Raw genomic sequence first — 22,512 nt, forward strand, 5'->3', positions numbered from 1 at the left:
TACCATCGATTCAACCATGGAAGATATACAGATTTATATAGTATCTAGTATTTCATAGTAAATGCATTACCGAGTGTAATTGAAAAGTAGCTTAGGCTTGGCGGATCCACATTAACAGAATTGTTACCAGGGTACTGGAGTTGAGGGAGGTCACCGTGGCCGGTTTTAGTGTGGGTACCCTGGCTTGGCATAAGTAGTAACCTCCCCCAACTGGAACCCGTACCTTACATCAAGCATCCTAGTACGCTATTTGACGAGCCCCCTGATCTGTAAATAGTAATGATCACATAATGGTCCGAGGCGATTTTTCGACCTTGCGTGAGCTACGCAAGGGGTATGGAGTGAAAATATGTGATCTACAATCATAGAATTGTGACCACTACTAGATCGAATTCCTAGTGCGTTTGCTCTCTCAGCTCTGTAAACTCAACATTCAAATTTGCACCGCGAGATCGAAAGAAAAGGAAAAATGACTGCGACCGGTTTAACCAAACCAGACAGAATCAGGTATCCAAATCCATCGATAGTAGGTACACTCTAAATATTGATAAAGGGAAACCGATGGACAATGCCAACACCAAGCAGAAAAAACATGTCGGCTCTTTAGAATGTGGTAAAGATAGAACCGTTCAAGCACCAGCCGTTCCACCGGTCGCTATTGTTGGGATGGGGATGCGACTTCCTGGAGATGTTCGAACAGGCGACGAGTTCTGGGATCTTCTTATCAGTAAACGGGACTGTTCTTCTGAAGTTCCAAAGAGTCGCTATAACATTGATGCCTTCTATCATCCCGACAAGCCCCAATCAGTGAAGACAAGACGCGGTTATTTTCTCAGTGACGATTACACGCAGAAGTCTGACAAGTCGTTCTTTGCCGAAATACCAGGTTTCAACATCTCCGAACTCGATCCACAGCAAATGTCGCTCATGGAGGTGGTTTGGGAATGCATGGAGAACGCAGGACAGACCAACTGGCGAGGAGAACAGATCGGATGCTATGTGGGAGTTTTTGGAGAGGACTGGCATGAGCTGACAGCCAAAGAACCGCAGGACATTCCCCGCGTGCATACATTTGCGAACGGAGGTTTCACTTTATCAAATCGAATTTCCTACGAGTTTGACTTAAAAGGGCCCAGGTATTTGTCCTCATTAACCAAAATGACTACTAGTTCCTAATATGAGACTGCAGTGCGACCATTCTCACTGCATGTTCATCCTCACTGGTTGCATTGCATGAAGCTTGCCAGGCTCTTTACAGTGGAAGCTGCTCCTCAGCTGTGGTGGCAGGAACTAACATGCTGTTAACGCCTTCTACAAGCGTCGACATGTCCCAGAACATGGTCCTCTCCCCAGACGGCTACTGCAAAGTTTTTGATGAAAGTGCAAACGGCTACGGTCGTGGAGAAGCGGTAAATGCTATTTTTATCAAACCTCTAGATCAAGCGATCGCAGATGGTGACAATATCCGGGCCATCGTTCGAGGCACATCCGCGAATTATGACGGAAGGACAGCAAAGTTTTACGCACCGGATGTGAAAAGCCAAGAGCGGCTCATCCGAGAGGCATATTCAAGAGCTCAGATTCGTGATATCTCGCAAACAGCTTTTGTGGAGTGTCATGGAACCGGCACACAAGTGGGGGATATCGTGGAGACAACTGCCATTAGTCAGGCCTTTGAGGGGAAGGGCGTTTTCATCGGATCTGTAAGAGGCAGCTATTTCCAACAGCATATTTTTGTTTGTGCTAATATCTCCACTTAGGTGAAATCAAACGTTGGACATGGTGAGGGTGCGTCGGGGTTGACGGCCATCATCAAGGCCGTGTTGGCCTTGGAACATTCCACAATCCCCCCGAATCTGCATTTTATGCGTCCCAACCCAAGAAGTAAAAACCCGATGACTTCCTCATGAAATCGCATCTCTAACACACGTCACTCAGTTCCGTTCGAAAAAGGTGGGCTTCAGGTCCCCACTGATCCCATTCCCTGGCCCCTCGATCGCGAGAAACGCGTCAGCGTGAACTGTTTTGGTATTGGAGGGAGTAACGCCCATGTCAGTGTGGCTATCCCCATGTCAATGCTTTGGCTAACAAAATACACAGGCCATCTTGGAAGCAGCCCCTGATATCGATGATACCGATAGAAAAATTATAGACCTGCCGCTCATCCCTCGCATTCTCGCCGTGTCAGCTCAGAGCAAACCAGCGCTTATGTCACGACTTGCGGGCATACAAGAGTACATGAAGAAGAAACCACATACGATACACGATCTTGCATACACTCTGGGAGCTTGCCGCGATAATCTGTCCCATCGAGGATATCTGATCTGTGATGGTAAAAATGGCACATCTGAAAATCAATCAATCAATCCAGCAGGCACAGGACTTCCATGTGTAGTATTCGCATTCACTGGACAGGGTGCTCAGTGGCCGGGTATGGGAACGGAGCTGATGAGCTACTTTGAGATCTTCCAGCGTGATATCCGCACTATGGACCAGATATTGCAAGAGATAGAGTCGCCACCCTCGTGGAGCATTGAAGGTACCAATTCATATCAGATCACTCTCGATTTTGTTTTAATCTTGCTTGACACTAACAAAATCTCGTATAGAGGAGCTTTTGAAGCCAGAGATCTCCAGCTGCGTCGATAAGACGGAGTACTCTCAGACATTGTGTGCTGCAGTTCAGATCGCTTTAGTCAACCTTATAACTTAGGCTGGGGAATTAGCCCGTCGGCTGTGATTGGATACTCCAGTGGCGAGGTTGTTGCTGCATATGCAGCGAAGGCAATATCGATGCGTACTGCTATCATCATTGCGCATTTCCGAGGACAATGTAACCAGTCCACCTCACACGGTGGAGGGATGACAGTTATTGGTCTTGGAAAGGAAACTGTCAACCAATATTTGATTGACGGCGTGGTTATTGCGTGTGAGAACAGTCCTCAGAGTGTTAATATTTCAGGATCCATGCCACTGTTGAGGAAAGTCATTGATCGCATCGTGGAAAAGATGCCAGAAACATTCATCCGACACCTGCCCGTCGAAGTTGCTTATCATTCTCGTGAGCTTTGCCTTTGTGAACAATCGTATTCTTGATACTAATAGAGCGCAGCGGACATGATGGATGCTGGCGTGCTTTTTGAGTCCACTATTGCCTCTCAAATTGCTCACAGTGACACGATGCTTCCTCTTTATTCGACCGTCACAGGCACCATCTTATCTGACCCGCATGACCTAGATGCTGCTTACTGGCGAAGAAGTCTAGAATCACCGGTTCTGTTCTCTGCGGCGGTTCAGGCTTTGCTTGATCACCAAAAGGATCGGGCAACCGTGTTTGTAGAAATTGGGACTCACTCTACCCTGGCCGGACCTATCCGTCAGATCGTGTCACCTCAGTCGGTCCAGACCTACTATCTCCCCACGCTTATTAGGATGGAAGACCAGACACAATCCCTCTTGAGAACACTCGGGGAGCTGTATTGTCATGGACACCCTGTCGACTTCGCAGCGATAAACGGCACGGGAAATGTTCTCCACGATCTTCCACCCTATCCCTGGGATAGACAAAGCATTGATTGGAAAGAAAGTCGTCTAAGCCACAATTGGAGATTCCGCAAACATCCTCATCATGAACTGCTCGGCTCTCGCATGTTGGAAGCTAGTGATATTGAGCCAGCGTGGAGGAATTTGCTCAAAGCAAGAGCCGTTCCGTGGCTTAGCGATCATCAAGTGTTAGGAGATGTCGTGTTTCCCTGCGCGGGTTATATCGCAATGATCAACGAAGCAATGCTCCAGCTGTTCAACACCCAAGATTGCACAATTCGCAATCTGCAAATCAAGGTACCGCTTGTCGTGCCGACAACCGAGGGTAATAATGTTGAGATTGTGACCACGATGCGGCCATTGCGGATAAATGACCGACTTGATTCCAAATGGTTCGAATTTACCATCGCATGCTATGATGGAAATGTGTGGACTAAGCATACGACTGGACAAGTGGTGGCAGGTGCCGAGAATTTAATGGCTGATGTTCCAGCCACACACCGGTTTCAAAGGTCGGTTAATTCAAAGTCCTGGTACGGCTCGCTCGCAAAAGTTGGACTACAATACGGACCACACTTTCAAGGCTTAGAGGACATCACTACAGATCCTATCAGCTTCACGGCCAACGCCACGGTTCACGGAATATTCAAAGGAAGCGAAAACAGCCATGCCGTCCACCCTACTGCCATTGACCAGTGTTTGCAACTATTCAGCGTCGCAGCCTGCAAAGGAAGGGCAAGATATCTGACAAAACTCTTCATTCCGATGTTCATCGACGAAATTTCTCTCGGTCAAAATGGTGATTTAATGAAGGCCGAAGTCACTGGGGAAAGCTTTACCGGAACTCAAGCCAAATGTAGTATTTCGTTGAGCGACGGGATGAAGACGGTGCTCACAATGCGCGGGGTGACCCTAGCTCAGTTGGACCAAAGTCTTGGGGACGAGACCTCCGGAATTCCTTTGCTCTCAGAAGTGGAGTGGCTTCCGGACCTTGATCTCCTTCCTGGGCATCTTCAGCTGCCCAGTGAAAAGGACAGGGACAATACACTTGGGTTGTTGACCAGGGCTTCTGTGTTGTCTATGATCTGCGTGCATCGGAACATTGCCCAATTAGAACCATGCTCAGAACATCTTGAATGCTATAAACACTGGTTATCAAACAAAATCATGCAATTGAAGACAGAGGGGATACCTGCTGTTCCTGAGGCGCAATCATGGGCCCAAATGGACAGTGACAGCCTGAAGACACAGAGACTCACACTGGATAAGCAGCTTGAGACTGAGGGACTGGGCTTCATTTCCGAACTCAGCAAAGTGACAGTAAGAGAGATGACAGCCCTTGTTGAAGGATCAAGTTGCTCCTCATTGGCCTCGAGAAAGGTCAAACAGGTACAGAAACTTGATAACTGGATTAAGTCTCTCAGTGACCTACAGGAGTGGTTTTCTCTTCTTTGCCACGCCAACCCGAACCTTCGTATCCTCGCGGTTGGTGACGATACGGGATCATTCTCTTCCTCTGTTCTTCAATATCTTACTTCCGACGGAAAAGTCCTCTGTGCCCAGTACACGTTGGCAGCAACACCTGACATTGACGGTGCTCTCAAAGATCGATTCAAAGATAATAATCTAGTAGAGTTCAAGCCGTTGGATCTCAACAAAGATCCGCTTCAGCAAAACTTCAATGTGGCTCATTATGACTTAGTCATTGCATCGAATGTGAGTAGTCCACAATCGATGCCTATAGCGGCGATAGCTGACAACCATCAAGATTGGCCCTCGGATGTCTGGTGTGACACCAGCATTGAAGAATATTGGGAAGCTTCTGGCTCCTGGCGGAAGACTTCTAGTTCGTGAACACTGTCCCGGTAAGCTGCTTTGTTTGCCCAGTGAACGACCAGGCTTTTAACACAATCTAGAACTACCGGTGGTGCACTATCTATCAGTAAGCAGTCACAAAACCGATCTTGGCAGAGAAGACCTATTAACCTGCTTCAAGAACCCGTCAAAAACCCAAATGTTTGATGAGCCCCAAGTGGATATCGATACCACGCATATGTCAATCGAGGAGTGGGACGAAGAACTTCGACATGCTGGCTTCGGCGGTGTCGAGGCAAAAGGTGGTGACGGCAGAGCGCCTTATCGTCTCTATCGAAACTTGATCGCACGTATTCCACCCAAGAGCTATCTGCAAGGAAACACTGTTTATCTTCTTTGTCCGAGTGAGAAGCATCGATATCCCTGGTTGATTGAAGTTGAAAATTCTTTCATCGAGAACGGCCACACAGTCAAACGCTGTACCAAAGAAGAAGGGATACCACACGGGCAACGGGTGATCTCATTCCTCGACTTTGAGAGCCCGTTCTTCCATAATACGAGTGAGAAAGACTGGGTAATGTTTCAGCAGCTTATGAACTCCGCTCCACAGATACTATGGGTTACCAACTCTGTCGAGTTAAAGTGTGCAGATCCAAACTTTTCGCTCGTAATGGGGGTTTCCCGTACGGCACGGCAAGAACAGGAAATCCAATTTGGAACCTTTCAAGTCGACAACTTTGACAGCGTCGCGACAGAAGCACTACTCAAAATATCGATGAAATTCTTCAGAAAAGGGGATCTAACTGGGTTGGATGATGTGGACTACGAATTTGCCCTCCACGACGGCTGCGTTTACATCCCCCGAATGCGATGGAGTTCACTTTCGGATAGACTGCTATATTCACCTGACATCGATGCACCCATGAAGCTGGACATTGCCTCCTATGGAACTCTGGACTCGCTGTCTTGGCGAGAACATGAGCTTGGCTCGCCCGAGGCAGACGAGATCGAAGTTGAGGTCAAGTTTGTTGGGGTTAACTTCCGTGTAAGTCCTCAATCTTAACCGCTGAATATTAGCAGATACTAAACGACATAGGATGTGATGATTGCGATGGGTTTTATGGCAAACAAAGAGGAAATGGGAATAGAGGCAAGTGGAATTGTGCAAAGATGTGGTACCGGAGTGACCGAGTTTAAGAAGGGTGATCGAATCATGATAATGCAGCCTGGGCTGTTTCGCACACGCGTGATAGTATCTGCCTCCCGGTGTGTGCATGTGCGACCGTCGATTTCGTTGGAAGAGGCTGCATCGATGTCTGTGGTTTACGGGACAGCGCTCTATTGTATAATGGACATTGGGAGATTGGAGAAAGGACAGGTACGTCGAATGCCCATTACTTTACTTCTAACTAACGTATCTTTAGTCTGTTTTGATTCACGCAGCATGTGGAGGAGTAGGCCTTGCTGCAATTCAACTTTGTCGGATGATTGGGGCAAAGGTAAGAGATGATTATATGTATTGGGAGACAAATGACTAACTCATTCTTCTTTAAAGGTCTATGTAACTGTGGGAAGTGAGAGAAAGGCACAGTATTTGATAGATAATTTTGGCCTTCCTCGAATTCATATTTTCAGCTCTCGCGATGCCTCCTTCTATCCCAACCTGATGAAGCAGACTGAAGGTCAGGGCGTCGATATTGTGCTGAATTGCCTTGCCGGTGATCTCCTCCACGCGTCATGGAAATGCGTCGCAGAATTCGGCAAGATGATCGAGATTGGAAAGCGAGACTTCCTAGAGCATGGAACCCTGGGTTTGGAAGGATTTGGGGGAAATCGGGCATTCTTCGGCGTTGATTTGATTCGGCTTGCAGAAAAGCCAAAGATTATTACAAGGTATTTAACATTTTAGCACTTCTCACAACAGGAAAGATCTAAATCCGACTGACTTTGGAAAATCAAGACTCTTCCGTCAAGTCATAGACTTCTACGATACAGGGAAAATCACCCCAGTTCGTCCCTTGAATGTTTTCTCCAGCATTGATACGCACAAGGCATTCCGTCAGCTTCAGCAGGGACTTCATATGGGAAAACTTGTTGTGAGGATGCCAGAAATATCCGAGCAAGGCTTGATTGCCAAGTCGCGCTGCAGGTCAATGTTCTCACCAGGGCTATCATATGTCCTCGTTGGTGGTCTAGGGGGTATTGGACGAGCGATAGCAACTTGGATGGTAGAACGAGGTGCACGAATCTTGGTATTCTTGTCCCGATCGGCAGGAGCCACCAGTCACGACCGGTCATTTCGTCGTGAGCTTGAGCTGCAAGGCTGTACAGTTATCATGGTAAAATGTGACGTGACAATCCAAGAGGAGGTTCAAGCTGCCATACACGCCTGCACTCATCCGGTTGGAGGTATTCTTCAGCTCTCCATGATAGTTCGGGTAAGTATCATACCCCCGTATGCTACAAGTTCTTGAACTAAAATTGCTGACTACCGAAGGACTCTTTTATTCCAGATATGTCTCACAAGAATTGGCAGGACGTGCTTTCTGCAAAGGTAACCGGAACATGGAACCTTCACAATGCGCTGCATGGGAAAGATGGCGATCTCCAATTCTTTGTCGTCTGTGGTTCCATAACCGGCGTCATGGGCAACGCTGGCCAAGTCAACTACTCAGCAGCAAATACTTTTCTCTCCTCATTTGCCCAGTATCGGCTACAAAATGGACTACCGGCCTCTGTTGTGAATCTTGGAGGAGTCGACGATGTAGGATTCCTCGCGACACAGGATAACACGCTTCGAGAGCGAATGCGCTCAGCCTCTGTGAGATTGCTAAACGAACAGGAAGTTCTGGATGCATTTGAGCTTGCCATATTCAGTGGCGATCTTAGAAAGACCTCAAAGTCCTCGGGATCGCTGCAGATACCAAACAATCTGATTGTTGGCATGAGCAGCACAAAGTCTCTTGCCGATGCCACCGTTCGTCCGCTTTGGGGGCAAGATGCACGTTTCCGAGCCTACTCACATGTGGACTTCGACCCTGAATCACCTGCCGATGCCTCCAAATTTTCCCAGAGTATTCGATACATGATCTCCCTTCTCGAAAAGGAGCCCGAGACTCTAGATGGACCAGCTTGGAAGGAGCAAACAATGGCAGAGATCGTGAAGACTCTGCAGAAATATTCAACTTTTACCAGCGGGCAAGACTCCGCGCAGGTCGCTTCCATACATATCGACTCTCTTATGACGGTTGAGATCCGAAACTGGTGTCGTCGTCATTTTGATTTAGACCTGTCACTGATTGCGATAACTAAGGCAGCGACTCTTGGAGGACTAGGGGATTTGATTACTGAGACGCTACGCTCCAAGTACATAAAGAAATAGTTAGGTGCGACCCTGTGAAGCCTTCCATTTTCTGGTTGGGCCTGTTAGAGGACTTTTTATTAGAAATCCAGTGCAATATTTCTTCCAACTATGAAATACCAGTAAAATCTCGCGTGCTTTCAAACAAACTGGGGTTGAAATAAAACTCAAGCTCAGCATGGAAGTATACTGGTCTTTTTCGGCCTTTTTTTTCAATATTCTTTGGTTCCTATCTAACGTCAGAAATACCTTGTGCAATGAAATGAAAAAAAAAGAGCAGCTATTTATTTTCTAATATCGATTGAGCATGTCAAGTCCAGTGTCAGCTGTTTCCAGACCTATAGACCGAATGTAGTCTGCCCTTCCAGATATTACCTACTCCAATCAGTCCGGAGGTCGGACCTAATTCTTGAATTCAAACACAAAAGAATCATCTTATTATCGTTCGTAAATACTGATTCCTACACACATCGCCCATTTTGCAAACAACCTTTCACTTCATGGTACTATCGCACACGTAATATGATACATACGACCATAGGGTGTGGAAAACAGGGCTTCCCGTCCGCTCAGCCGTACTTAAGCCACACGCCGGTGAGTTAGTAGTTGGGTGGGTGACCACCAGCGAATCCTCACTGTTGTATGTTTTTATTTTTTGCATTTCGCTACTTTTTGAACTATAGCTCAGTGGGAAAGATAGGCGTGTCTGTGATGAATGATTCTCTCGTTTCCCTTAACAGTTGGTATAAAATGACGATGATAAAAATGCAAACAATAAACATACTATAACATCCATAGTATAAGACGTATGTTGAGCCAACCCTAAACTGGCAAAAAGGTGACCACATAACTACCCCTTCAAAAATGAAAATCAAGACGGGAAATTGGTCGATTTGAGCGGCCAGCTCATTCAATTCTTTTTCTGATGAATTTTGTGCGAGAGAAGTGGCTCGTGGACTAAGTTGCACCGGGTTGAGCTGTAAATTCTGCGAGGTCGGTAGCACTCCGTTTTCTCCAATTTGGGTTGAATGCATTGAGAAATGGGGCTGACTGTGGCCCGGCGCTGATATTTGGTCTTTCGGGGATATGAGGACGGGATCTCGGGCGACTGCCGGGACTACTTTGATTGTCCCTGGCCCAGGCCGGAGATTCCGTGGTGGAAGAGGCGGCGGTGGCAGTTTGTAAATGACCAAAGACTTGGATTAGGAATGCAAAATCGAGTCACTTGCGGCTCGATTTGGAAGTGGTGGCGCGCGCATCGTGAGCCAGGTAGGCGGCGTGATGAATCCAGCTGATTTGGATATTTTGCCGGTCGAGCTTCAGTGAGGACGGCAGTTTTCGCACGGAAGACGGGTGTTTCTGTGTGTTCCGAGATCCTGAGGCCGTCACTCTTTGAGTTAAAACAGTGTCTCTTTGGGATCTCGCAGGACATCCAGTTTCATTACTGGACTTCCTCCCCAGCCAAAGCTTTCGCCTTAGCTCCCCAAACTTTCTCCTAAACCCTTCCTCTAAACGGAACTTACGGCGAGATTTCCTCATGAAGAATCTTCGATTCGAAATTCATACATGCAGAGGTCAGTTGACTCTTCGATTGCCTTGAGTTTCTATCTGGCATCAAATTGCCACATCTTGTCCGCCTTTTCTATTGTCATATCCACCCCAAGAGCATCGGCCTCTTTGGCAGTCTGTATCCATTCATTTATACGCCGCGCGATGGGCAACCCTCACAGCGTCCCTTGCATTATTTGGAATCCCATCCGTCACGGTTTGTATCAAGAGTGCTTTTGAGCCATGATTTGAGTGCTTGGACGGCCTCAAAATCTTCATAGTTTCGAGCATGCGCCCTTAATTCCGCTTCCGTAGGTGAGAATGGACATGAGCCCACGAGGCCCAATTTCATCCAGCTCTTGGCGACAGGAGCAGCAGAGTCTCGGCATGTTGTGTGACAGTAGTGGAAAAGTCGGAAGAGAGTCGGATCAAGTAATCTTGCAGAGCGTATCTTGGGTATAAGAGCTGTCATCACCAAAATATATGGTTGAGGACAGATGGCTGCATTTTTGAAGTCTCGTGCTTGTTGTTTAGAAATTTCCGTTTCACTTGGCTCGTTATCAGGTGAATCATTGTCGGGAATAGTCGGCAGCGCAGAAAAACCAGGTGTCTCAGAAACGAGGGCTCAATGCTCGCTGATTGGAAATCTATCAGGCTCGTAATAACGGTGGGCTCTTCGGCCAAGACGTAGATGTTCCTCTTTTGGAAATCCGGGTAAAGGAGAGCGGGAGCAGCGGCGTCCTTGATGCGTTGGTCGTGAATCAATTTTTGCAGTACCCCTCGACTGACTTCCAATAGAAGGATGCGATCGTGAATTGACCCTTATTGGGGCAAATCTTCGCGACCCTTGATGTCCGTTTTAAGCAAACGAGAGAGACCGGTCTTTCCAGTCTCGGTAATAATTTGGTCATATTCAGCCGATATTCATGGTTATGTATGTGTTCGATTCAAGTTTCATCTAATCAGAATTACTTCCAATATTGCGAGAAGATAGATTTGAGAAAATAATTTTATACAAGAGATAACGGTTCCGTACAACCTTTCTACAAATGTGCACCGAGAGGAGTAGCCACGCCGCTGCGTTCCTTGATCATCTCACTCAGCTTGGCAGCCATGGCAGCAATAGGAGCGGTGGGGTGTCCACTGATCTGTTCTGGGAATACACTGGCATCCATCACACGGAGACCCTTAACACCATGGACCCGGCATTCAAGGTCGACGGCGCTCGTAGTAGGCGACGGGCCCATGCGGGCCGAGCCGACAGGATGGTACAGTGTGAAGGCCTTCTTATCCATAAAGTGTAGGAGTTGCTCGTCGGTAACCTTGTCAATATTACTGCTCGAGTAGGGCCACCAGTATGAGCTCGGATCGTCGTTCATGGGGACAGCCTCAAAATATTTCTTGAAAGCCGGGCTGTGGACGATCTTGAGACACACGCGGAGGGCGACCAGGAGAACATTTCGGTCGTTGCTGCATTCGTCGCTTAGGTACTTCGGGTCGATAATCGCTGTAATCATTCATTGTCTGGTTATTTCGATTCAAACATCCAATCGGACGACACGTAGGGAAGGGGGCTTACGTGCATCAAAGACATCTCGGCTCTTCAGGGTGATTGTGCCGTGACTCTGTGGGCGAAGACCAATCGGGATGATGCTGAAGACACTGCTTCCATCGATTGCTTTCTCTTCACCATGATGGATAAAGGCGATTGGGGCGCCAATAAGCTCGATGTCCGGTGCGGAACCACCAGACGTATGATCGTTGGGAGCGTTCTTCGTCTGAGGGAAGCGGTAGTCCGTGGACCGGATGAACGCAGCCGCCTCGCCGATGTTACTGGACAGCGGGCCGCCGCCCGTGAGCATCCAGCGCGCTAGAGCCGGAATGGCCTTGACATTGTTTCCCAAGTAATCAAGAGTGGCACTGTCCTTGGCCTTGCCTATAACTGGCGTTGTGCAGAGATGATCTTTGAGGTTGTGACCGACCGCATCGTTCTCTTGGATGACGGGGATCCCGTGGGCCTTCAGCTCGTCAGCAGGACCGATGCCGCTCAGCAACAGCGTCTGCGGCGTGTTGACCGCTCCTCCACAGAGGAGGACCTCTCGTCGCGCGTGGACCTGGAAGCGTTCACCACCACGGCTAGTCTGGAACTCAACGCCAATCACGGTCGGCTCCTTGGTCGTGATTTGATCAACAAGCACGCGAGTCACTCGGGCGTTACATGCAACATACAGATTCGGCCGTGCCAACACCTCCGGCGTGAGGAAGGCCGTGGCAAGCGACGAGCGCTGTCCCTTGGGATCGATAAAGGTCTGGAGTCTCGTCACGCCCACGCTGCCCTGACGGGTATTAATGTCCGCGATGGGAGGAATCTGGGCGTCGTGACAGGCGGGCAGGAACCCCTTTTCGACAATCTCTGACAGCCACGTATAACCCGTCTGCCATTGCCCAACGGTGCCGCGATGCTGGACGTCGATGGCTGGGCGATCTGGATTGGCGGTAAAGCGCTCCATGCCCCGAAGGTAGGGGGCTAGCTCATCATAGTCCCACCCCGCACAGCCATACGCCGAGGCCCATTCGTCAAAATCGGATTTGGAGCAGTGGTGATAAATCATAGCGTTGAGCGAGGTCGAACCTCCAATAATCTTCCCCCGGGGCCAGTATAGCTGGCGATTGGCGAGCCCCGGCTGTTCCACCGTGTAGTAGTCCCAATCATTCTGCGTATGAAACAGTTTGGAAAACAGTAGAGGCACTTTGGTTTCGAAGACCTTGGCGTTGTCGCTTCCAGCTTCGAGAAGGAGCACTGAGACATTCTTGTCCTCGGAGAGTTTGTTAGCCAGGACACAGCCTGCTGCACCGGCGCCAATGATCACTTTTTTGACCCAAGCCAGTGAGTATTCGGTGAAGATTTCTAGGACTTTGGTAATACGCCTGCGACATACCGTAATCATATGTGACAAGGCCCCTCTCGGCGGCCGCGTATGTTACCGGGGGCCCGGTGCGCAGTTGTAGTGTTGCATATTGCAGCGGATTCGTAAGCGGGTTGCGATGGCACCGGCCCATGATGAAGTGTGGGAGGATCGGAAGAAACGGTAATCAAACTCGAGTAGGTCTAGGCAACGACGGTTTGCAGTAGGATTTCCGCCGGCCTCCCTTTATACTTGCGAATTTGCGGGGTTCGTTGCTGTGCTCGTCCTCAAGCCCTACACATACTGCATTGCATATGATTGACTTCCGCAACCCCTGCATTTCCCCAGTCCCCGCAAATCCTTCCTGGTACCCGATCGGCGTGGGGGAACCTAATTTCCCCAGAACCACAGCGCAGAGCATATTCCGGAGGTGGAGAGCGGTTCCGTATGGCCACGCCAGGCTCACTATCGGTGCCCGCGGTACCCAGCGGAGCCGCGTCCCACCCCGCCCCTTTCATGATGTCCTCCCACGGATCCGATATACCGCCATTATGGTTGCCTGAAATAGTGGATGGGATGGTGGACCTGGGAGTATGCAGAACGGATTATATTCTGCCGATATTCAGGGTTACGTATGATATGAAAAGGTTCGCCTTGTTATTAGAGCGGAGCGGTCGCACTGCGTTGGACTTGGATAATAACACAGGTCTTTAAATTTTTAATTGCTCAGTGATCCCTTTCTCAGTGATCAAATTTTCCACCAAATCACTACCCCAAGTTTTCTGCGCCGCAGAGAAGACACCATGGAGAAGTTTGACATCGCCGTCATTGGAGCCGGGATTGCGGGAATCACCGCGGCCCGCGACCTCAGCAAGAAGGGCTTTTCGGTGGTCCTACTCGAAGCGCGAGACAGAGTGGGCGGCCGAACCTATCTAGAAAAGGGCCTTGGGGACGAGATCGAGCTCGGTGGTGCCTATGTGCACTGGACCCAGCCGCATGTGTGGCACGAACTGCAAAAGCATGCCATCGGGCTGTTGCCTCCCCTCCCCAGCATCAAGGCTTACTGGATGGCGGATGGGAAAATTCATTCTGGGACGGAGGAGGAATACTACGAGATCCTCGGCCCCGCGATGGCGCAGCTCTTCGCCGACGCCCGCGCGCGCTTCCCGCTGCCTTGGATGATCAACACTGTGGACAACTGCGACATAGAACGCGAAAGCATCGAGGACCGCATCAACTCGTTGGGGCTTGACTCCTATCATCGGGATGTCCTCGAGGGAGCCTTGGCTGGCGTGGTTCACAAATATAAGGACCACGGCATTGCACAGCTGCTTCGCAATGTGGCAACCTACTTCGGTGATTACAAAGCCTTCTTCGAGACGGCAAGCTTCTGGGCCATTGAAGGGGGCACTAAATCCCTCATCGACGCTATTCTGTCCGAATCGACCGCTGAGCTCCGCCTCTCGACCCCCGTCAGCACTATACAGGATCATGGCTCGAAGGTATCGATTACCACGTGTGCCGGCCAGAAGATCCTGGTGCGTGCAGCAATTGTTGCAGTGCCCGTTGGCACTCTCGGCGATATCAAAATCTCGCCTAGCCTCCCCCATGCTGCGAGCTCTATGGTCGCGGAAAGGAACCCCGTCATGGCAAGCAAAATCTGGGCTCGAGTGCGAGGCCAGATCGAGCCCTTTACTGGGTTCGCCCCCGCTGGCAAACACTCCCTCAACGCAGTCCGGACGGAGCGCTACCATAATGGCGACACGCTCATCATGTGTATTTGCTCGGACGCGGCCACAATCCGCGCCGATGACCAAAAGGCCGTGCAGGCTGCGTTGCGAAAATTCATTCCTGGCATCGAAGTGGTCGATACCGCCTCCTACAGCTGGGCCGAAGATGAATTCTCGAAGGGCGGCTGGATGATGCACCGGCCCGGGCATATAACCGGTGGCGCAGTTCAAATCCGCCAGGGTCATGGTTGCATTCGCTTTTGCGGCAGTGACATTGCAGCCCTCGAGACCGGCGCTATCGAGGGTGCCATGGAGTCTGCTGCTGCTGCTGCTCGCGACACTGCTGCTGCGCTGTCCGTTGCAAACACGAGAAGCTCTTGCCTGTAAGATCCTGTGTGGTGCTCTACCTATTGAAGTTGAATTATCTAGCTTTGTATATTTTAGATTGCTGTTCTTTTACTGCATATTCAACAGCGCAAGGCTTGTTTTAAATGAGAGTTTATTACCAGATCACACGCACTAATACCGAAGAAACCAATTGAAACAAGTGATTGAAAAACTCAGGAAATTACTGTTGAAAGAATCTATAGTCTAAGAGACCAGTATTGGCATGCTACAAGTAGGGTACTTTGAGTTGACCCGATCTACCATGAAAATCAATTAGGGAGATTTGATGGACGGTGAATCGTCCTGTTTGTAGCTGTAAAACATCAACGTTCAGTTCGTCATCTATTCCCACCACTCCAAAAAGGCACAAACCAACTCAGTCTAAATAACATGTCTGAGGTGAATTAAATCATCTTGTAAGTTACATTGGATAGGAAAAGAAATACATAGCACAGTTTCACGCCCCGAAGTGTCAAGTACTACTAGTAAGGGTTGCTCAAAAACAGAATCACACCCACTCACCACCTCCCAGAAAGCAAACGCCATGCTCATAGTGTCCACTCTAAACCTTTCTGGAGACTCCCGTACACGGCTACCGTAAGGTCCCTCCAATAGTAGGATCTTGGTTTCCAGACAGAGAGGTCTCCCAAGTTTGGAACCACATTCTGTGCTTCTCGGACATAGGTAGCTTTCAAGTCTAGGAATGGCAACTTCGTGATGTGCTCCTTTTCCTCGGCTCCCATTCGTGGTACCACCATCGTAGCACGGTCCTTGTTCATCTTTCTGAGCAATCGGCATGCCAAGATGGCGGCGACGTCCGCCCCGAGAGTCCAGCTGGCGTCAATATATCCGAATGCAAACACGGCGTTCGGCAAGTTGTTCATCATCGCAAACTTCCACATGAAGTTGTCGCCAATGTCATACTGCGATCCGTCGACAAAGATCTTAATGCCGCCGGCGATGCATAACTTCAGACCAGTAGCCGTGACAATAATGTCGGGATGCAGCTTCTCACCTGATTTGAGTTGAATGCTCCTTTCGTCCACATTCTCAATCACGTCCGTCTTCACCTCGGCCTTGCCATTCCGCATACTTTCGTAGAAGTCAGACTCCGGGCACATGCACAACCGCTGCTCCCACGGGTTATAGTTAGGAGTGAAGTTAGGGTCCAGAGGCATGCCCTTGGGAAGCTCTTTGGCAGTTAATATCATCAGCGACTTCCGGGCCAGGCGAGGAAAGCTCCGACAGAAATTGACCATCAAAAGTGGGACAAGAATCCATTTGAACCGGATGAGCTTCCCGGCCAACATCCTGGGGAGCAGGAGTCGAATCAGTTTTTCGACAAAGTCCTCGTTCGGGACCGATAAAATATAGCTCGGGGAGCGCTGTAGCATCGTCACATGCCCTGCCTCCTTTGCAATGTTTGGAAGCAATGTGATGGCTGTTGCGCCAGATCCAATAATGACGACATTCTTGTCCTTGTAGTCCAGGTCTTTGGGCCAGTACTGCGGATGTACCAGGGTTCCGGTGAAATTCTGAATTCCAGGGATATCCGCCTGAAGCGGCTGGTGATAGTCGTAGTAGCCCGTCCCAAAGAGGACAAACCGGCTCCGGAGGGTGCTAGAAGTTGTCTTGTCTACGGTCAGGTCCAGAGTCCAGGCTTTAGAACTGGTAGACCAGGACATTTTGTTGACTCGGTGATTAAGCTTAATATTTGTGTCGATGCCTTCCTCTGCCACGCAGTTCCGCATATACTCCGCGATTAGTGAGCCGTGCGCGATCGACTGCTTCCTGGTCCAGGGCCGCCATGCGAACCCGAAGGTGAACAGGTCCGAGTCCGATCGGATGCCTAAGGGGCGTGAAATTTAGTCGTTGGTTTTTAAAGGAGAACTTCCGCAGAATTTAACTCACCAGGGTATTGGAATAGACTCCATGTGCCTCCGATTTCATGGCGTTCTTCCAAAATACAGTAGCTCAATTCCGGATTGCGTTCTTGCAACCGGTACGCAAAGTTGATGCCGGAGATTCCGGCGCCGACTATGATAACATCGTAATCCACATCTTGCTCCTTTGCATGCATTGTGACAGCAATTCGATCTTTTTCGCGAGAAGGGAAGTGTTCGTCTCTGTCACTCAAACGATTCCACCAATTTGAAGGGAAGGTCTGGCGCTCAATGTCGCTTTCTGGGTAATATACAGGTTGAAGCTTTCACTCGACGTAGAGTCTATCTCAGCAAATGCGGGAAAATGGAAAATGGTATTTCTTTCCCCGGGGGCTTTGCAGTATAAAAGATAGTCTCCGAGAACCGGATTTAAATCAATGCGGGAGCGATTGATCTCCACGCCAGCCACAGAAAAGAAACAAAAAGAGGTTATTGGAAACGGACTAAGCCATGAGATAGCAATGTGCATTTTCAGTTGCATTTTTAATTACCTTACTCACCCACAATAACGATCTCGGGACCCGCCGAATCCGACTCGCTGCGTGTCGCGTTGCGGGAATCGGAGCCGCGGAGCCGCAGCATCCATTTCCCTAGAATCGCCATTATGGGTGGAAGGGCCCATGACACATGTCACGACGGAAGCTTTGAATATTCTATCTGGATTACCGAGTAGTGAGGAGTCACCGGCTGCGTCGGGTCGTACCACTAGGGAAAAGAAAGTTGCTCGTTAAACACATCAAGAGCGTGGTTGGATATAAAAGCAGCAGTACGGGTCTGGTATTATGGTCATACCCAAACACCACTTCCACTCCGAATAACCTCTCTTGAAAAGCTCACTCTAATACACATCATTTTTCGCTATGGCCTCCTTCTCTAGCCCCAAGCGGATTGTCTTCATCGGCGCCGCTGGCGAGATGTGTCGTATTGCTGTCGAGCGCTTTGCGGCAGCCACGGACGTTTCGCTCGTCCTTACCGATATTAATGTGGCTCCTATTGAGCTTCTGGCGGCTAAATTTCCTGCCGGACGGGCAACTACCCTGAAGCTGGATCTCTATGATCGTTCTGCCCTGCTCGCCATCACCAAGGGCGCCTCCCTCGTCGTCCTCGGCGCCGGTCCTTATGCCAAGACTAGCGAACCCGTTCTTACGGCCTGTATTGAGAACAAAGTTCCCTACCTTGACTTCGACGATGATGTGGAAAGCACTACTGCAGCCCTTGCCTTGCACGAGAAAGCAAAGACCGCCGGCGTGTCCTGCTTTATTGGCTGCGGTGCCTCTCCCGGCATGACGAATGTCATGGCCGTCGATGCGGCCAAGGGAATCGAGAAGGTGGATACGATTGATGTCTGCTGGCTGGTTGGTGATGAGCGACCGGGAATTGGCAAGGCCGTACTGGAGCACCTGATGCACGTTGCCGCCGGCCCCTGCCTCACCTGGGTGAATGGAAAGGCTACTGTCAATGAATCGTGGGTCGAGACCGCCTATGCACCGATGTATGGTGACCACGGAGAGACACTTCTGCACGAAACTGCCCACCCGGAGCCTGTGACCCTCCCCCGTCTCTTCCCAGACGCCAACCGCATCCGCTGCCTCGGTGGCCTACACCCCGCACCATTTAATGGCGTTGCCCGTGGCCTTGGTAGCGCTGTTAGGAGGCAACAGATCACGCTTGAAGAGGCCGTTGACTTTCTGCTGAATCTGATTAACAATCCAAACCCTATCAACGGCTGGCAGGCCGCTCTGGGTGAGGCCAGCGGGTACCTCCGCGGCGGCGAAGTCACGCTCAACGAGCTATGGCAGATCCTTGCCCACACCTCCAGTGCTCTTGGACCGTGGCGCTATGCTACCTATGGAATGCTTGACCAGATCAGGACTGGTGAATGTACCACTGGAGATGTGCTCAGCTTCCTTCTCGACTCTGCTCGTGGGAAGATCGCACCTTATCGCGCAGGCCTGACTGTTCGTGTCGCCGGTACTCGGAATGGCATGCCAGTCGTTCAGATAAAGCGCTCGGGCACGTGTGGTGAGGGCTCTGTTCTTTTTAAGAATATGGCTGCCATCACCGGAGGCGCTTGTGCCGCGTTTATGGTTCTGGCACTGGAGCATGAGTCCAAGCTTAGTGGCGTCTTCGCTCCCGAGGACTGGGTTGACCCACAAGCTTTCTATAAGGCTCTAGGTCGTGTTGGTGTGCCGCACAATGAGCTCGCTCATCTGCTTGAGGACTCGGAAGCCAAGTCGCACCTGTAGATGGGGTACAATGCCGGAGATATTATGCCTGGATTTGCAATTTCAATGTACATAGTTACAGTAGTGTGGCGACACGTTTAGGCTGCGATCACTACTTCCCATACATGTTTCTTTTGATCACCAGGAGCTGCCACTTTAATCAATGGTGTTACTGCTGTAGGCACTGCATCATAACCATAATATTCACTCCACCAGTCGGTGGATTTTAGCAATTATCAATAGGTTTGTTACTTAGCATATTGCTCTATGGGATTCTTTTGGTTTTGCGTTTTGAGCAGCTGAGACCCTGGCAGGAGTTTCGCGAGGGATTCCCAGGCAGGTAAAACACGCCACCAAACCATACTGTACACTGAAGATCCACATGTACTCAATCACATGCAATCTTTGTGCTGAAGACTCTGGCAACTGGTACAAAACAAGCACATGAATGTAGCAGAAATGTAGAATCTGGGTACGCATGTTGTGTCTTTCAATTAGTAAAGATGGAAATGAACGATGGCAGTCTGGCATAGCTGACATGTCGGCAGGCGAGGAAAACAACCCACACACCCGCCCCTATAGCAGTCTTGAGGTGTATGAGGATAAGACTGTTTATGACAGGACACATGTGGACACCTGATACCTACGGCACTAAGATACAGTCGAGGTAAACTACTGAAAATGTTCCATCATGCTTGTATTGTTTATGGTTTGTCCTCAGTCAGCTGTAAAATCCATATAAAATGCTAGAGGAAGGGGCAATAGAAGACAGAGTTTGATGTATTTCTATGGGCTGGTGAGCACCACAGTTCAACTGGCACTTATTCCGCAGATAGCAATCACCGTGAGCGATTCCACCACTGCCTTAGTCAGATTTCGTGGTTCCGTAACCAAGTGTCTTAAGGAGAAATCGCCCACAGTACTCCACCGTTAAGTTTTGTAGGAGAAGTAAAATCCTGCATGAATGCATTCTGGCATTAACCTTGACGCTATAGGTTACTTATTCATCTGAAGAGAGCTCTGAACTATTGTACGTAATCGTAGAAACAGCCGGCGTGTGAGCAACTTGCTGAGTTGTTCAAGCAATGGCCTTTCGAGAAACGAGAAGGCGGGTAATCAAGTATAAAACACTGGCAGTAGCTAAGAACACCCCCGTAAACAGTTGCATGGTGCGATAGCTAGTGCCGCCCGTGTTGTCCAACAGCTTTCCGGCGATTGGTCCCATGCCGAGCACAGCGAACGAGAATATACTGATGCATAGCCCTAGTTGAATATTGTTAGGACACAGTCAAGTTTCTAGACTGTTTATAAAGCAAAAGTGGTCTATATGCTTACCGTTCCATGTACCAATCAATCCTGGCTCTGGTGCCAATTGGGAGATACACGGCGAAAAAAGCGCTTGGAGGGCGCCCGAGAAGAGACCGTAAATAATACTCCACACAATCATTCCAGCATTGGCCCTGGCACCAATCCAGCCAAAGGCCGTCCCAGCACAACCCAAGGCCGCCGCCGTAAGTAAATTGAAGGGGCCAATCCCGTGATCGGATGCAACGCCGAATAAGTAACAACCGAGAAAGGCGCCAGCATTCAAGATCGACGACATGTAGAATGCCATATTCAGGGACGCACCCCATTGCATCGCATAGGGAGTGATATAAAACTTCATGAACGGGGCCTGTCAGTATTGCAAGCTATTTAAGCGAGGATCCGAGTACACACATAAGGAATGTAGATCCCGAAGAAAAGGATAAATGTGGAGAAAGTAAATATGCAGGTCCGTTTATCAGCTAGGAACCGCTTCATTGGAATCGGCTCTCGAGGGATCTGCGGAAAGCGTGGATGAACCAGCAATGTGGCGGCGACCATAAGGAACAACTGCATGAAGCCAATGGTTCGCAGCGTCCACCCCAGTGACAATTTGTACGTGTTGATGAGCCGGTCTACGATGACTGGCCAGATGACACCTATCGGAATAGATACTCAGTTCAGCAACGGTGTCTTCTTAGCCATCTCCTAAGAACCTGATCTGGGCATTTCCACTCACCGCCGATGTTTTGGCCTGACATGACCAAGCCGACCATGAATCCGCGTTTCTTCAGGAACCATTGGGATTGAACCGCTAACGCTGGGGTGAAGACCAAACCGAAGCCGATGGCGCAGCAGACCCCCTGCGAGAGGACGAATTGATAGTAGGAGGATGAAATCGACGCCATCATCGTTCCCAAGACCATGAAAAAGGTGCCTAGGGCGAGGGGCAACTTGGGACCTCGCTGGTCGGACAACCTACCGGCACCTAATCCTAGGAAGAAGCAACCGAAAATCTGCAGGCTACCGATCCAGGCGATTTCACTGGAGCTTGAGTTGGGCAGTGTTACCTGGCTATAGTAGCTCTGGAAGACGGAAAACGCGCTCAGAAACCCGATGCTTGAAATCTGTGCCAGCAGTCCCCCAGCCACTGTGAGCCAAGCCTTCCATCCCCCATCTGGAAATGCGTCCTCCATGGAGGTGACTTCTAGGGACTGTAACTCTGCCTCGGCAAGGGCTTCCTGGTCGCGGATCTTTTTGTCTATCATGGTGCACAATTGGCCAGGGTCAACAAGGGTAGAAGTGAATGAAAATCGGAGTGGTAATTCCGACAGAGCTGGGTATTTCGAGTCCGACCTGGAAGTTATACTTGCTACCCCGGATCTCACAGACCGTTCTCGTCAATCCGAGAGATAAGCTTCGCTCTAAGAAGTGACTATCGTATACCCACCTCCCCCGCATTTGGGACCAGCCAATCTCCTGTTGCTGCCAGATCCACCGGCTGCGGGACCGCAGCTCGGAACAACTCGTTACTCGTTCCCGTATTTGGGAAGTAGGAAGCTTTCCAAAAGAGTGGGGCTGGGTGCAGTGACCTTGTAATCGGAGCGCAGGGGAGGAGAGGTGGAGGGTCGGCACATCAAACCCCATAAATTGCGTGGAACAAACGAGATGTTTCTGCGCATTGAAAATGGTTCCTCCAATCCAGATTCAAGAACTTGGTGGCTGTCCCACTGGCCCAAACCTTCCCCA

At 49.8% G+C, this 22,512-nt stretch overlaps 7 protein-coding genes across 7 annotated transcripts; 3 read left to right on the top strand and 4 right to left on the bottom strand.

Annotated features, from left to right (window-relative positions):
- Positions 1 to 561: 561 nt before the first annotated feature.
- On the top strand, positions 562 to 8,740 carry N7471_001237 (type I polyketide synthase; the record flags this gene model as incomplete). The annotated part of the gene is given in 15 exon segments (XM_057273958.1): positions 562 to 1,136; positions 1,190 to 1,703; positions 1,761 to 1,884; positions 1,939 to 2,051; positions 2,101 to 2,539; positions 2,610 to 2,670; positions 2,682 to 3,061; positions 3,113 to 5,259; positions 5,312 to 5,408; positions 5,460 to 6,403; positions 6,455 to 6,736; positions 6,783 to 6,857; positions 6,914 to 7,251; positions 7,319 to 7,796; positions 7,856 to 8,740. 15 exon segments carry the CDS (start codon positions 562 to 564, stop codon positions 8,738 to 8,740), a joined length of 7,452 nt encoding a protein of 2,483 aa, XP_057142137.1.
- A 2,570-nt stretch (positions 8,741 to 11,310) lies between these two features.
- On the bottom strand, positions 11,311 to 13,327 carry N7471_001238 (GMC family oxidoreductase; the record flags this gene model as incomplete). The annotated part of the gene is made up of 3 exons (XM_057273959.1): positions 11,311 to 11,774; positions 11,847 to 13,136; positions 13,207 to 13,327. The coding sequence occupies 3 exons, from the start codon at positions 13,325 to 13,327 to the stop codon at positions 11,311 to 11,313; spliced, it is 1,875 nt and encodes a 624-aa protein (XP_057142138.1).
- A 33-nt stretch (positions 13,328 to 13,360) lies between these two features.
- N7471_001239 (uncharacterized protein) lies at positions 13,361 to 13,691 on the bottom strand (the record flags this gene model as incomplete). Its single annotated transcript, XM_057273960.1, is given in 2 exon segments — positions 13,361 to 13,467; positions 13,478 to 13,691. 2 exon segments carry the CDS (start codon positions 13,689 to 13,691, stop codon positions 13,361 to 13,363), a joined length of 321 nt encoding a protein of 106 aa, XP_057142139.1.
- Positions 13,692 to 13,976: 285 nt separating this feature from the next.
- Positions 13,977 to 15,290, top strand: N7471_001240 (flavin monoamine oxidase family protein; the record flags this gene model as incomplete). Its single annotated transcript, XM_057273961.1, has 1 exon — positions 13,977 to 15,290. The coding sequence occupies one exon, from the start codon at positions 13,977 to 13,979 to the stop codon at positions 15,288 to 15,290; it is 1,314 nt and encodes a 437-aa protein (XP_057142140.1).
- A 548-nt stretch (positions 15,291 to 15,838) lies between these two features.
- On the bottom strand, positions 15,839 to 17,836 carry N7471_001241 (flavin-containing monooxygenase; the record flags this gene model as incomplete). The annotated part of the gene is made up of 3 exons (XM_057273962.1): positions 15,839 to 17,139; positions 17,202 to 17,474; positions 17,734 to 17,836. 3 exons carry the CDS (start codon positions 17,834 to 17,836, stop codon positions 15,839 to 15,841), a joined length of 1,677 nt encoding a protein of 558 aa, XP_057142141.1.
- A 257-nt stretch (positions 17,837 to 18,093) lies between these two features.
- On the top strand, positions 18,094 to 19,479 carry N7471_001242 (saccharopine dehydrogenase family protein; the record flags this gene model as incomplete). Its single annotated transcript, XM_057273963.1, has 1 exon — positions 18,094 to 19,479. One exon carries the CDS (start codon positions 18,094 to 18,096, stop codon positions 19,477 to 19,479), a length of 1,386 nt encoding a protein of 461 aa, XP_057142142.1.
- Positions 19,480 to 20,536: 1,057 nt separating this feature from the next.
- Positions 20,537 to 22,031, bottom strand: N7471_001243 (uncharacterized protein; the record flags this gene model as incomplete). Its single annotated transcript, XM_057273964.1, has 4 exons — positions 20,537 to 20,721; positions 20,794 to 21,118; positions 21,178 to 21,422; positions 21,503 to 22,031. 4 exons carry the CDS (start codon positions 22,029 to 22,031, stop codon positions 20,537 to 20,539), a joined length of 1,284 nt encoding a protein of 427 aa, XP_057142143.1.
- Positions 22,032 to 22,512: the final 481 nt, after the last annotated feature.

This window comes from Penicillium samsonianum (genome assembly GCF_028829775.1).
Source record: "Penicillium samsonianum strain IBT 33392 chromosome Unknown utg000001l_segment0_segment0, whole genome shotgun sequence".
Classification (NCBI taxonomy): domain Eukaryota; kingdom Fungi; phylum Ascomycota; class Eurotiomycetes; order Eurotiales; family Aspergillaceae; genus Penicillium; species Penicillium samsonianum.